Genomic DNA, 15,796 nt, shown 5'->3' with positions numbered 1-15,796 from the left:
GTTCGAATTTGGGAGGTGAGAAATGTCAAAAATATCCCCCGAGTGTTCGAATTTAGAAGACTCTACTGTACATGGATTTCCCGAGTATCCGGTGCCGATTACACTCATTTTATTCAATTTGAGGGAAATTATGAAAACGTGCAGAGATTTCTTATTAGAAAGTTCTCTACGTAGTATTACTCTGATAGTGCAGTTTTGTAATTGTTTTCCTTAAAAAGAGTTTTGAAAACAAAAATACAATTTATTCGGAGCAATTCGGGTAAGTGTGCCAAATTTCGGCATAGTTGCATGCAAGCGCCAAAGTCTCAAGTTTGAAATGTAATATATTTAATAGAAATTGATTTTTTTCATTCCTTCTACTTTAGGAGTGTTGCTTAGAACCTTGTAGAGAGTTTATCGTCTTTATTTACTTTAAAATTATTCCTAATACATTTTAAAATGAATAAAAATGGAGACATAAATTTGGTGCCCTATTTCGGCCACCTTCATTCTCATAGTTTCTTGCCCTTCGGGAATTCTTCCAATGCCTTTTTCACGTCATCTCGTTTGTCGAAGCTACATTTTTTGTTATTCTTTTGCATTGTATAATCTCTAGAGTACGTAAAATCTAAAAGTTCATGGAAAATCGAGTAACAAAAAATGTGGCCGGAATTGGAAGCTGGCCGGAATTTGGAACACTTACCCTAACTCCCATCCCATTCATTGAAATATCAAATATGTATGGTTTTCTCAAGTTATAGCCAGAGAAAAATATCATTTGCTGGCTAATTCTGCTCCGGTATCCCCTATCGACGACTTAGAATAGTTTCCAAAAAAAAACAATGTTCTTATCAGAAATATCAGAAACTTCGTTACATTTTCAAGCATTTTTTATCGAACGCCTCATTGCAATATTAATGTCGTGAAAGCTCCTCTTATCTTTTGCAAAATCACAATATCTGTGAATTCTTTACAAGGACCCACAGCCACAGCTTGAAAAAAAAAACATCTTCACAAAAAAATGGAATGTACATCAATGCTTAAGATAAATGGGTGCTAAATAAATGTAAAATAAATTGAGAGAAATTGAAGGATTCACACTCAAATTACAAGAAGCGTTGAAGTGCATAAACGCATAATTCTCAGTATTTTACGGTATGCAATTGAAGTTAGGAAGATTATTCAGTGAATGGAGAAATGATAGCAAAGTGTGATGGTAATTAAGAAGAATGAAAAAAAAAATCAACGTACTTTTCGCACTCCTCGAGTGCACGTCGCTCCTCTTCAGCCTGCTGTGCCGACAATTCAGCCTCCCTCTGCTTCCGTTCCGCCTCGAGACGCTCCCGCTTCCTCATCTCCTCCTCCACACGCCTCATCTCACGCAGTGCTGCCGCCACTTCACGTGCAAACACCCCACGCAAGTGACTCTGAATCACAATAGCTGCCCGTCGCAGCCGCAGGAATTCAATGCGTGACTTCCATCCCTTATACGCATGTTGAATCCTCAGGGTGGCATTTCTCACACGCAAATACTTCTTGCGAGCCGTAAAACGACGCCAAGACGTCTGTATGATCAATGCCTTACCATTGATCACCTGTTTTCTTGCATCCTCAAGTGGTTCATGCACCAAACTCCTCAGAAAGATTTTTGTCTTGCCCAATTGCCATTCAGTTGATGGCACATTGAGCTCCTTTATCACAGACATCACCTGCTCCTTACTACTCTTCCGACCAAAACGTTTCGTCAGACACTGGTATTTGTGAACAAATTCATCAAAAGTCATATGAATAGGAAAACCCTCTCGCCTTATCCGTATTATATCCAACATTCCCAGATATTTCAGCTGATCCAGCACCATTTCATCACTATAGTCATTGGCCAGCTTCTGCATATTCGGCTTTATGCATCTCACATACCATGGATTTGTACTCTGAAGTACATCCACAAGAGCCTGTAACTGTTGCCTAAAAGTATCACTCACCGTCAGCTTCCCTTTGGACGTTCCCCGTTGAACTGTTCCCAGACCATTTGATGGACCATTCTGCACGACACCACCACCCGGAATTGGAGGTGGCGGTGGTGGTGGTTGTGATTGCATTGACAGGAGATCTTGGTAAGTGACCATTTCCTGAACAAATGCATTTGTACTTCGGCTCATAAAGTCAAAGAGAACATCCTGCTGAACATCGCGATTTTTATCCACAAAACCCTTTACAGTGTAACTCACACAGCCCGCATAATGCTTTATGCCGAATTCTGACTCCCAGTGCCGACGATCGGCTCCCTAGAATTATTAGTTGTAGGAAGAAGAAGAGAAGAAAAAAAAAAGAAAATTCCCTGTAGATTAACTTAATTTACGAGTCACTGCACATTACGCAAATTATTTTGAAGGGTCATTCGACAAATTAGAAAGCAGAACGTGACCCATTCTAAGTGTCCCCTTGAGTGTCCCAAGCCAGTCAAAGAATAGAGAATTGCAAACTCTAAATGATGCAAGCATAGAGACTCTATCCTCAAATACGGATACAAACAAAATGATCATGTTGTTCAAGTTGATCATTTTACGTTCTTTCTAATGAGCAAGTTTAGCGTTGACAAAATGGAAGATCACCATTTCAAATGCTCGGTATCAAATCTTGGGCTCGCTATTTTTTTTTTTTTTTGAAGAGTTGACAGAGATTAGATCTGTCATAGGAATTTGTAAGGGTGGACCCCTTAATGCAATCACGTGGATGAGCGCCAGAGGTTTCTCCAGAACCCTCAACTCTCAACTCTCGTTACTAATTTTCTCTACGATACCGAAGGGGTAACTTACAGGCCAACACTACACAGTAAAAAAATGTGTAAAATTTTACTACTATAATAGTGCAAAATCGACCATTTTAGTTGTTTAATTTAAAAATGTTTAAAAAATGCACAGTAATTTGGTAATTTATTGCCAAATTACTTTTGTCACGTGATTGAAAATTACCACTATTATAGTTAAAAACTTTTCAACAACGTTGTTTAATTTGAAAATGTGTAAAATTTTAACACTATAACAGTGTGAAATCGGATAAATTAATTATTTAATTGAGATCTGTGTAAAATTTCTCACTGTTATAATCATAAAAATGTTTCAACAATGTTTTGTAATTTAAAACTGTTGAAAAATTCTAAAAATTACCACTATTAATTTGTAGTATGATTATAGTTTTTCACATTATTATAGTGTGAAAAAATACACAACTTTATGGTATTTTTTGTCACATGATCAAAAATTAACACTATTATAGTTTGATCATAATTTTTTCACACTATTGTAGTACGAAGCCTTGTGTATTTCAACCAAAGTTGTTGAATTTTTAAACAAAAGTTGTTGAATTTTGAGACAAAAGTTGTTGAATTTTTTAACAAAAGTTGTGTAAAAATTGTTGAATTTCCATTTAAGACCTATACTTCAGTCGAGATGCTTTTCATTGGGCAAAAGTCATATAGAACATCAAATATTTATATGAATAATAAGTATATCGTGAAGATCCGAGCATCAGATGTAATTATCTCGCATTAGGGAGGATTCCGAGTACAGGAAAAAACATTACAAATGTCTAAAAAGACAAAAAAACTAAAATAAATGAAATGAAATGAAAATTCTACAGTTTCTGAGTTTACACACAAAAATTCAACAATTTTTAAATTCAACATTTTTCCAAATTTAACACTATAATAATGGAGTGAAAGATTACACACTATAATAGTGTTAATTTTTTCAAATGAATCAAATATGCTCAAATTCGTTATCTTATCTTAGTTTTGATGTGATTTTGCATTATTAAGGGATTTTCATACAATTTACAATATATGAGTGTGTAAACTCAATATGTGTATGCAGATTAATAAAAAATCGTTGCGTTTCAAAAAGTATGTTGGCCGAATTTCTCTCTAATTCAGGTGACATTTCGGTCCGAAATACCCGAATTTGAGAGAGTCTACTCTGTATATTTTATTTACCAAAAATTTCAAATTCTTCTATTAAAATAAAAAAAAAAACGTATTTTTTATTATACAAATTAATAAGTTATCATTAATATAATATAATAGGCCAGTGCTTTGTAGTTAAAAAAAAAAAGTGAAATTGTTATGAATGTAACCTAGAATTCCAGTTTCGGTTAATTAAAAAAATATAATAGAAGTTATTGATAATAATTAGGATTGGATAAAAAATGGAAGTGTTGAGATTCGATACTGAACTCTTTTAGCAAACGTAAGTGAACTCAGTATTATTCTACCCCTTACTAATGGACAGACATTAAATTCTCGAAAAAAAAAACATTTAAACATTCTAAAAAAAAAAAGCTAAAACACTTTATTTTTTGATTTAAAAGAAAATAATGAAAGTTCTAAATAATTTATATTGCAGTATTGAACCATCTTTGAATACTTTGAAATTTTGATACTGTGAATCTTTGAAAATTGAATTGAACGATAAACCACATAAAAATATATTTTTCTGTTTTTATATCAATTCACAGCCAAATAAAGTATTTCACTTAACAAAATTCATTGTGTGCTAGCCATAATGTCCATCGCACAATAACTTTTGTTTTGTAAACATATTATCAAAATTTCTCATGAGAATGAGCGAGATGACTAGATCTAGATCTCACTCACTCTCAATGAAATGTCAAAAATATGTTGACAAAACAAAAGTTATTGTGCGTTGGTCATAATGCCCAACGCACAATAATATTTGTTTTGGAAATATGTTTTCGGTACTGCCTATAAGAGTAAGCGAGATGATTATATTTAGATCTCACTCACTCGCGTTGAAATGTCAAAAACATGTTTACAAACAAAAGTAATTGTGCGTTGGTCATAATCTAGCAGTAATTTACATGTAATTATATATTACTTGAACTTGAGCTTAGGAGACCCAATTAATTGTACTAATTTATAACAACACTAAATCTGTGTATAATGCCCAATGCACAATAACATTTATTTTGTAAACATGTCTTTGTCATTTTAATGAGAGTGGATGAAACCTAGATCTAGTCATCTCACTCACTCTGATAGAAATTTTGAAAACATTAAGCGAAAGTTATTGTGCGCTGGGCACAAGGAACATAGCATTAAAAAATAATCTTTTACTTGCTATCAGCAATCTGAATATCATTTTAAATCTTGTAAATATTTTTATTATGGCCATTTAATTAATAATATGCGATAAAAAGATCTCGCTATGCCCAACGCACAATAACTTTTGTTTAGAAGACGTTTATGTCATTTCAATGAGAGTGAGTGAGATCTAGATCTAGTCATCTCGCTCATTCTCATGGGAAATTTTAATGAAATGTTTACAAACAAAAGTTATTGTGCGCTAATCATTAACCAAAATGACAGCTCTGATCCCCCCAGTGTCAAGAGTTTGAATCCTACCCTCTTCAAGATTCTTTCTAGAAAATATTTAAATTTTGTTGCTTTCAAAATTGATCCTTCTTAATCCTTTTTATTTGAAATCGTATAGAAAAAATTCATGACTCCCTTGATAATTTTTTTCCTTTTTGCTTTATTTCCTCTTCCTTACGCCCAAGCACGCTTTTTCTCGATTCACACCAGAATTTTTAGTACATAAATTTACTATATGTAGATATTAAAAAAAATAGATAATAAACCATATTTGAAATTTTTAACATAAAAGAATCAGACTAGAAGAATGGAACTTAATCTATTGTTTAAATGTGTCAATTTAATCAATAGATTCTACTTTTCCTTTCACTCAAAAACTTCAAAATAACAAATTAGATAGAACTTGTGTTCATATTTAACGATAGAGTCTCTATTTGTTTAGAAAAGAATTTTGCAATTAAACATACCTTTACATATCGCGCATGTCCATCGAATTCAGCATGCAAATTTGTTAAATAGGCCGTATCTGAACCCTTTGGCATATGACATTGCTCTGTGAGCAATTTCAGAATACATCGTGGTGGTTTCTCAATCAATTCCAGACACTGCGTGTTGTCGGTGAATTGGATATGGGAAAATTTTATCTCCTCCTGTTTGTACTGCAAGTACCAACAACAAAAAATTAACCCAATTTGACTCTATTGGACAAAAGAGATCACGAAACTCATTTAAAAAAAAAAGTAAACTAACTTACAATTTCTTGTTCAAGCGCAAAGACATAGTGATTGAAGAATTTATGGAGTTTCTCATTGGTATAATTGATGCAGAGTTGCTCGAAGGAGTTTACATCAAAATTCTCAAATCCAAATATATCCAACACTCCGAGAAATCTAGTAGCATCTTGGCCAGGATTTATGCATGTATTGATGTGATTAATGAGCCATGCAAAGGTTCTCGAGTACAGTGCTTTGGCCATAGCATGTCGATTTTCACGTGCCTGAAGGAAAAGTCACAAAGTGAAAAAAACACCCACCTAGCAAGCATAACGGAACCCCTTCGAAAATATTCTTCCCAAATGGAAAATATATTGATTTGAAATTTATATCACGCAAATTACAAATTCTAAGCACATTCTATCACAAAAATATTTTTTAATGGGAATAATCACCTCTTGAACTTTTAATGGGATCTCCGTAATATTTCCTCGTACATTAATTTGTCGCATAAGAGCGACATGTTTCACATCATTCTCCTGCAATCCCATGAGTTCAGCCACAATGGCAATTATTTGCTTGTCCTCAGTCGCCAGCTCACACCTCTCCCCATCGACATCCTCAAAGTTGAGATTTCCCAACCATAAAATGGCACTAAGTACACGAAAGATACCATCAACCATAGGCTGCGGTATTTGTAGTACAGTGAATGCAAGTCTAAGTGCCTCAAAACGACGAGACTCCGATGAAATATCGATTTGTACATTACCAGATGCATTCAAGTAGCGATAGAAGGATGGATCACGTAGATGTAGAACATCCGACAGTTCCTTATTACTCTGCCAAAGTATGACACAAAAATGCGTGAAACAATTCCATCAGACAATTTAATTACAACCCTCTCACATAGTGCATCATTCACCATTAACCCCCAGTTCCGGTGCCAATATCCTCTTTGCCTAACAAAGAATAAACTTTGGGCGCCAAAAGGGACATTCATGAAAAGTGCAATGCAAAATTTATTATTCACAATAAACCTCATTCAATCTTTCGATATTATTTTGCGCTTTATCTGCTTTAAAGAAGCAATTGAATAAAAATAGTCTAGACTTGTAGGTACTTAGAACAATCACTTGAGAATTTTTCAACTAAACACTTGAAGGTATTTCGATGATCCGTTTAAAGATGTTTCGAACAAGCACATAAGATGTTGCGGAAAAGATCATGTACTTAGTTATTTTGGATAAATTTGTTAAGATATTTCGAAAACAGTACTTTTTTGAGGTATAGCTCAATATCAAGCTTATAAATTAATGCTTCGAACAAACGCTCAGCAATGGATGTTTCAGACAAGTACCTAAGGATGTTTTAGAAGAGTTTGCGAATGATTCGAATTTCTAAAAAAAAACACTTAGGTACATTTCAAAGTTTTACGCAATGGGTCAAGTGGCAGAGCACTCGCTCTATGATGCAAGTATCCCGTGTTCGAATCCCCATTAGGTCACCAGGAATTTTTCTGGCGTTAAAGGTGTTCGAATTGCATCCAGTGAGCTTCACTGCACTTGATTCCACGGGGCATGGGACCAACAACCTCAACCCGTACAAGAAAAAATAATAATGGATGTCCCGAACTCCCCTTTTGGGAAAGCCTTAGTTTCTCTATGGAACGTTGTGCCACCATTATTATTATTATTATTATCAAGGGGGAGTTATTAGGGTCGGAAATGGTGTACAGCTGAAAATGAAGTGCTTGGAAGTCTTTGAAAGTGGGAGTGTCTAAAAATAAAGTTTTCTCTGTTTAATTCCGAATTTTGCAGACTATACGCTACTTTTAGCTCAGATTTTTAATTCGAGTGGCAGTATTATTTGAAAAAAGTTTGTTGACATTTTACTTTACAATGAGATACAATGATAATGAAATGACTGGGAAACCTAAACAGATATTGTAGTGAGACTACTGCCACGCTGGACAACGGACTTGAGACCTTCGGAGACTGTAGGGAGGCATGAAAGAGATTGTCTTGGGATTATCGGCCTCTAGGATAGGTTCGAACTAAACCCTGACCTGTGGCCAGTCCAGGTTAAACGGGCAGACCGAGAATGGGTTCCCTAATGGTCCCCGTCTTTAGAAGCCAATATTGAGAAAGGAATTGGCTGGGTTGTCGATTTTGATGAGATACTAGATACTGAATTAATGCTCCTATTGATGATATAAAAATTGAGAAATCCCCTTTTTTATTTTGGTGGTTGCGATACTGGTCCGAACTTAAAATTGCGAAAAAGAGTTGTTTAAGGGCTAGATTGGTTGATACCCAATTGCGAAAAACCTTATGCCAATCTGGTGGATAGGTTAAGTGTTGCAATATCAAGGTTAGAACGTTTAGCTGGAGCCTTGTATCGAAAGACAAGTGTGTGATGTCCGATGAACGATAGGCAAATTAGTATTGTTATAGTCCCTTGCAACTAGAATTAGACCAACAATTTCTTCCAAGAAGTAAATCTAACTCGGCGCACAAAAAAGAGTAAAATCCAAACTACAAGATACTTTCCAGATAGAGTGGTAGCGATTTCCCACCTGATATTCTGGAATAAAGTACCTTTTCTGGATCAGATTTGCGACAAGTGTTGTTGATAAATGATCTAATAGAGCAACAACGGAAAAGGTCTTGGAAAAAATAGCCAGTGTTGATTGCTAATTTTATGGAATTCTTGGGCTACTACAATGCCATCAAATAAGCACAGCGATTAATTCATTAGATTTAATGCGCTTATTTTTTTTAATGAAAAACGTTCGATTTTGGACGAAAGAAAGGGCATAAGCTTGCAAGTCGACAGCACTAAATCATGCGTCGAACAATAGGCACTGCCAAAATTTCAGAAGTTGGAATGGAAAATTCTCCAGAACCTAGAATATCTTTCAGGACCCTTCAGACTATCATTTGCTTCAATCTTGAAGACTCCTTGAATGCTGTCAAAAATCAGAAAGACTCTCCAAGACAGTTTCATTAAATTAGAAACAACAATACATTTTTTTAGAGACTCTCTTTTCCAAAAGTAGCTCCACTAGTGTTTTAGAAAATCCATAGAAAGAAATTTTGTTGGTCATAAAACACAGATAATATTAAAATATCGTTTTCCTAATTAGATTTTTCATAATTAGTAAATAAATTATTGATTCGTAATATGAGAAGTGCATGGGAGTGCTGGAAGTATTGCAGCTTTTTCAGGAGTCTTCCGAAATATTAGAAGTGCGAAGGGGTCTTCCATACAAATTGTGGAAGTGTCTGGAAGTGGTGTACACATTTTCATCCTAATATCTCCCCCTTGATTATTATATTTCAAAGAAGCACGTAGGGGTATTTCGGAGAAGCATATAAGAATATTTCGGACATTCAGATGAGAAATTGGGAACGTTTTGAACAATCACATTCGAACAGGTATGCAGAGGTAATTCGACGAGCACGTAAGAATGTTTCAGACGAACTCTTATGCTCTGGACACACTTAAACCTTAAGCCAAGAGATGGCTTAGTGGAAAATGATAGAAATGTGGTTTAACCATTATTTCGAATATAATTACGCTAAGTCGTCTCTCGGCTAATCCTGAAGTATGTCAAGGTCCTTAAGAATGTTTCGGGTAAGAAATAAATACTTCGAAAAATTAGGAATGGATGTTTCGGACAAGTCTGCGTGTTACGGAAGAGCACGTAGGGATGTTTCAGACGATGTGAATGATTCGAAAAACACAGGTATATTTTGAAGAATCGTGTAAGGGTATTTCGGACAAACTTATAAAAATGTTTCAGACGAGTGCGGTGGAATGTTTCAACAAGCTGATACGAATATTTCGGACAAATGCTTAAGGACGTTTCGAACATGCAGGGGTATTTCGATGAGCACGTAGGGATATTTCGGACGAACTCTTAAAAATGCTTCAGATGAACCCGCAGGAATACTTCAAATGAGCTCATACCAATGCAACGCTTCGAACGAACACTTAGGAATATTTCGCATAAGGATGTAAAGCGGTCTTCAGACTAGAGATTTAGCCCAGTTCCCAAAGGTATCAAATTCCTAAATAACGAGTAATTGATTGCTTTTTGAGAACTTAATCCTCTCGTTCAGTAATAACCTTCCAAATCTGAGAGCTCTCTCCAGGAGGGGAATTCTGCAAAGCTCTGGCAATGCCATATGACAAATTGGGTTCGAAGCTTAGGAGAGCTTTTTCTAAAATGCGATTCTGTAGCCATGACATTGCCATTTCAGCTCACGTGGCATTGTCAGAAGTCACGTATTTGAGATTTCTGGCAATTCAAATGACAATGAATTTTGTTAAACAAATCAACCAAGACGTAGGGTATTTTCATAAATTATCACGTAAAGGGATTTCATTAATAATTCAATGAATTGTATTTTCGAACTCATATGATATGACAAAAAAAGCTCGAATGGCATTGTCACGTTTCGAACTCACACGTGACAATGCCACGAAAATTACAGAATTTCCCTACAGTTGAAGTTTTTCCTTTACCGATTCGAAAGTATATCAGAGAGAACTAAAAACCCGTTGAAAGTCCGAACGTTTAAACCGACAAGTTACACAAAAGTGAGCAAGTTCATCAAAAGGACATTTCTTTGAATGAAATAATATTCAAGACATTCTTCCATCCTGAAATCCCACAAAACTACACAAAATTCACTTTTCGCACACTGCTGTTAACATTGTTGACGATTGAAGTGTCAAGAATATCGAAATTCGAAATGGCAGAACAATCAGCGCTAAAGCGGCAGGTATATGAACTTGCACTATAGGCTTCCGGTAGATTTTCGAATACAGTAGACTCTCGCTCAATCGGCTCTTTCTCAATCGGGCGACAAATTTTGTTGACAATTTTCACGTTTAATTATGAAGCTAATTTATTCAAATTCGCTGTAGTTCTTCCTATTTTATCGTGATTCTTTATAATTGAGCGTTTTTGTGGAATTTACAAAGGCTTTGACGCTCAATTCTATCGCTAAACCGGATGACATTTTGCCCCATATTCCCGAGTGAGAGAGAGTCTACTGTAGGTTTGACTTGGTTTGGCTTTGTCTCTTCGAAAGGTTATTACTGAACCTAGCCAATAGGTCATTTATCTTTAATAATCGAATTCTAAGTTAAATTTTTCAAAAAAAAAAACTTATTGATAAGAAATTAGAGCAGTTAAACCATATAGCTAAGCCTTAGGTCTGAAGCCGGTATAAGGGTGTTTCAAACGAGCAGATAAAAATATTTTAAACGAGCTCATACGAATATTTCGAAAAAACACTTAGAAATGTTTCGAATAAACGCTTAAGGGTGTTTCGAACAACCACAGAAAGGTATTTTGGACGAGCTTGCGGGAAGGTCTAAAACAAGAGCGTGGAAAATTGGGGAGCACTTGGGGATGTTCTCCATTAGCACAAATATGTTTTAGACTAAAAGTCACGAGGATTTTTAAGAAAATCCCTTGCAGGCAAAGCTTTCGAACAAGAAAAAAGTTATTTTTATATTACAATGAAACTTATGAGAACACTTTAAATAAGCACTTTTACACTTTTCATGATCTTTATATACAACAAATTCAAACAAATGTCTTGTCCCACGATTTTTTTGAATAAAAGGACTGCATTCTTCTGTTTCTGAGTTTAATCAAGGTTGACATCTTATTAGACTAAAAAGCTTCTGCCCATAAAATTTTCATGAGAACAAGTCATTGTAAGGTTATAATGAATAATCACAAAAAGTACAAAAAGTTCTGCAATTAACAAATATCTGCAGAAAAGCTATTTGAGGCACGATATTACACCACCAATGGGGTTAATGGTCAATAGGGGTTTCAGTCAAAATATATTCACCTTTCCTTCAGCAACAAGTTGATAGAGAACATGATAATTTCTCTCGTCAGGACTTTGAAATGTTATTCGAGATTGCTCCAATAGATAATCCTGAATGATACATCCCTTTATGCACCATTTTGCATCGAAGCATACCTGCATAAATTTCCCAAATCTCGAACTATTATCATTCCTAATAGTTTTTGCATTGCCTGAACAAAAAAAAATTAAATAAATTTTAGCAGATATTTCCACTAAAATCATTAATTTTGATATAACATAATATGCCCTAAAGAGGTATAAGCACTCATTAATTCTCATTCTTGCGTTAACATTATAGTATATACTCAATTAGAATTAATGATTTCAGACAAAGTGAACACAAGACGATAACTTCATAAGTCCGCCTTTTAATCAGATCTTTACACTCATTAAATAATCAAATTAGGGCTCCAAAACTAAATCAATTTCCTCAACTGGAACTCCTACTTTCAACCTCTCTTCCATGTCTTTTCTTCCCTTTAAATACAATCTTGACGGTGAAAAGAAACCTCCCATTGAGATAATTGGTATTACTTTTTAACACTCACCAAATGCCTCAAGAATGGTGTTCGCCTCGAGAATTTGCTGTTGCACCCATGTTGATACATCGCAGGTGACGGAACACAGGTATTGAAGAACAAATTTTGTCGTCTCGGTTTTACCAGCACCTGATTCACCAGATATAACACAAGACTGCCCCCCCGAGAGAAAGCAAAAATATATTATTATATTTAACTGTTTAAAGATGAATGTGACAATGATTTTATTTATTATATCTTAAAATCAGAATAATTATTATATTTCGAATGTACAACAGGCCCAACTAGAGCAGTAAAACGTCCCATAGACTTGTTTACTAAACTCTTTAATTTCTGAATTCTTTCAATTTCTAAAACTTCTGAAAATTTTAACATTTAATTACAGAGCAATCTTCATGCCTCCTCCAAAGAACTTATTACAATTTTGACGATAAAGTTTTTCAATATTTGCTAAGAATTTTTAGATTCAGGTAACAAATCTATACTCAAATTAATTTTTAGAACAGACTAAATTGATTCCAAAGTTTAATGCTTTTTTCGGCACGATAGTTTATGACGTTTACAATATAATTAAAGTTCTCTTGCATTGGATTGTCAAAAAAATCAAAATAAAAATTTTCAATAAAATCTGCAACTTTTCAGAAATTCTTCTTTGGTGATTTATTTAATCAAAAATGTAAGTTAAAAAAATACAAAAAAAACTGGTTGACAACGTATATTGGAAATTCATTGAAAAAACTACTCATTCAGTAACTTTTATTCATTTTTTTTTCACACGAAACTCCTGATAATAGCTAGACAAGATTCTTTCTGGTTATTGTGGATACATAGTGGCTAGTTCCTTTTCAATCTCACCAAATACCGGATGATCGCGTAAGCTAGTGGACCAAAGATAAATTTCAACACAATTAGTTTAAATTAAAAATATAGTTTATGTCATCAAGCATATGATCTCCATTGATCTTAATATTGGTCAGCGAAAGATTATCAATTCCGTTTTTGAAAGAAGAACCTGGGGTGGAATAATAACTTTTCGGCACTACCAAATCGATAGTATCGATAAATCTATATCTTTTAGATTAAGTGAATGTCGACTTTTTTCCGCATTGTTGGGGCATTCATTGTGACATTAAAAGAATGAGATTGTTGATAAACATCTATATTCAGTTACAGGAAGCGCAGAAATCGTTTAAATTTTTCAGAATCGACAGTCGATACTATCGAAAAGAAGTTATCATGTTATCCCTGTTTTTTCTGGACGAAAGTTCTGAAGGTGGTTTTTAACACATTCCTAAGGACCTAAATAGACTCAGGCTGACCCTCGAGAACATTTAGCCTGTAAAATCTGCAGTAAAGGATTAAGGTAAACGAAATTTATGCAAAGGGGGATAAATCTTTACTGTGAAATTTTATACCTTAACGTTCTTTAGAAATTGGAACCAAATAGGAAGGGTTCGTATCTGGAGAATATTTTAAATCCTGGAGAATTCCCCATCCCCATTGTAATCCTTTTCTTTGGCAGCGTCTGTTGAGAGGGTTGAGAGACACGCGGTTTGGAATTGTTTTCTTTTAGAAGATTATTCACTTTTTTAGCCAAAATTAGATTTATTTTCAACAAATTGTATCTAATCTAGCGAAGAGCTCTTAGTTTTTGTCTTCTATGATTGTTTAGTCACGTTGGTGTAGCCTTAAGTAATAATTCCCTAATCAAATTTACAGTATCACCTTCGTAAATAGGATACAGATCAACTTTTGCTATAGGCTTGGCTGTTTTTCCAGGATCTTTTGCGCTGTATGTTATGGTATTAGATCAATTTCTTATCACCTGATACCAATCGTTCCAAAAAGGCTCTTTATCGTAATACACGAGGAGAAAAATGGCCAAGTTATATACGATGTAAAAACACAATTTTAGATAGAATAAAGTGGACAACGAAAGAACCAAGAAGTCTTCTTTATTTTCAATTTTCTGATTTCCCCGCTCGTAAATCATAATTACATGAATCGACCTATAAAACGTACTTATATCTATTTTCTTCTGAATGGCGAAATACAGTCGAATTGTTGTTTTCCAACATTTTATCATACTCTTCTATTGTAAATCCATGATTTTTTTCCACTAAGATTATCACAATATCATCATCAATGTTAGAGGTTGTCCAAAATGGAGTTGATCACTCCTAAGAAAAATAACTTATCAGTCCTAAGAAAGCAACTTATCAATCATACCCAGTGCAAGGACACGATCTAAATAAACACTCAAAATGCTTTTTTGAACACGTTCCGAAAATTCGCCCAACATTACATGCTGCAAATGCGCCTGTTTTTAATTATTTTGGAAATGTCCTCAAAAGGAAAAATTGACTTATTTGAAGGATACTTAGCAATAAAGGGATGCAAGACAATATAATTTTTCTAGTATATTCAAAAAAGGTAACAAAAATTGCAAGTTTAAGCTATGGGATACTCTTTAATTACGTCTGCAAAAGTGGCCCACGAACTTATGCAATAATCCAATCCACAACAAAACTGTTTAGGCGCTCAGTCTACGCTCTCTCTTCATTTGAGCCGTTTCACAGATCTACGTCCAGGATTTTTTGCAAGCCGCATAGGTACTCCAAACGCGACAAGCAATAACCGGATAAATTTATTTGTGTATCCAGAAACTCTTGTAAAACTACCTCAAGCGTATAAATCGGTAACGCAATTAATTAATTGCGTTAAACTTAAATTTTCACTGCAAACTAACAAGAACTGATAATAGCAAGGATTAAGAATGCATGATTCTATAGGTTTTAGTATTCAAATTCTGCTACAGACGATAAGAAGAACATTTATGCTTCTTGGGTATTATAGGGGAAAGTAGGGTACCTTTTAAATTGACACACAGAGAAGTGATTTTGAGAAAGCGGTGTTGAATTTGGGGTTGAATTTGGTGTTGGTGTTGCTTGAACACCAAACGTAGTAGCATTCACACCAAATTAACACCTAGTTTTGAATCAATGGTGTTCTATGAAATGCTTTGGCGGTGTTGTATTAACTCCGCCTCAGAAATCTCTGAAATGGTGCAAAAGTAACACCATCAATTTTCTAAACAGTGTTGTTGCAACGCCAAACGGTGTTCGTCGCTCACCATCGACCACACACACAGAAAAATGAAAAATTCTTAAACAGAAACACCCAGGAATTTAATTTCAAATCCCATCCAATGAATGCCAATGCCCTAATTCTAAATCCTTGATCATTTAGTTTTAGTTGCAAATCTGTAATTCTAATTGT

The 15,796-nt window shown here is 34.7% G+C and overlaps 1 protein-coding gene across 2 annotated transcripts in view; it reads right to left on the bottom strand.

The window, feature by feature from the left end:
• LOC129798661 (myosin-I heavy chain) overlaps positions 1–15,796 on the bottom strand; it is a 101,351-nt gene that overhangs the window by 24,777 nt on the left and 60,778 nt on the right. For both annotated transcript variants that reach the window (XM_055841931.1, XM_055841940.1), the window contains exons 5-10: positions 12,527–12,671; positions 11,958–12,148; positions 6,537–6,920; positions 6,123–6,365; positions 5,836–6,027; positions 1,231–2,264 (exon numbers count right to left, since the gene is read on the bottom strand). In XM_055841931.1, the coding sequence (XP_055697906.1) occupies positions 1,231–2,264; positions 5,836–6,027; positions 6,123–6,365; positions 6,537–6,920; positions 11,958–12,148; positions 12,527–12,671 (2,189 nt within the window). The remainder of the gene's footprint in view (positions 1–1,230; positions 2,265–5,835; positions 6,028–6,122; positions 6,366–6,536; positions 6,921–11,957; positions 12,149–12,526; positions 12,672–15,796) is intronic.

This window comes from Phlebotomus papatasi, chromosome 1 (assembly GCF_024763615.1).
Source record: "Phlebotomus papatasi isolate M1 chromosome 1, Ppap_2.1, whole genome shotgun sequence".
NCBI lineage: Eukaryota > Metazoa > Arthropoda > Insecta > Diptera > Psychodidae > Phlebotomus > Phlebotomus papatasi.
This window is presented reverse-complemented; position numbering and strand designations above follow the sequence as displayed.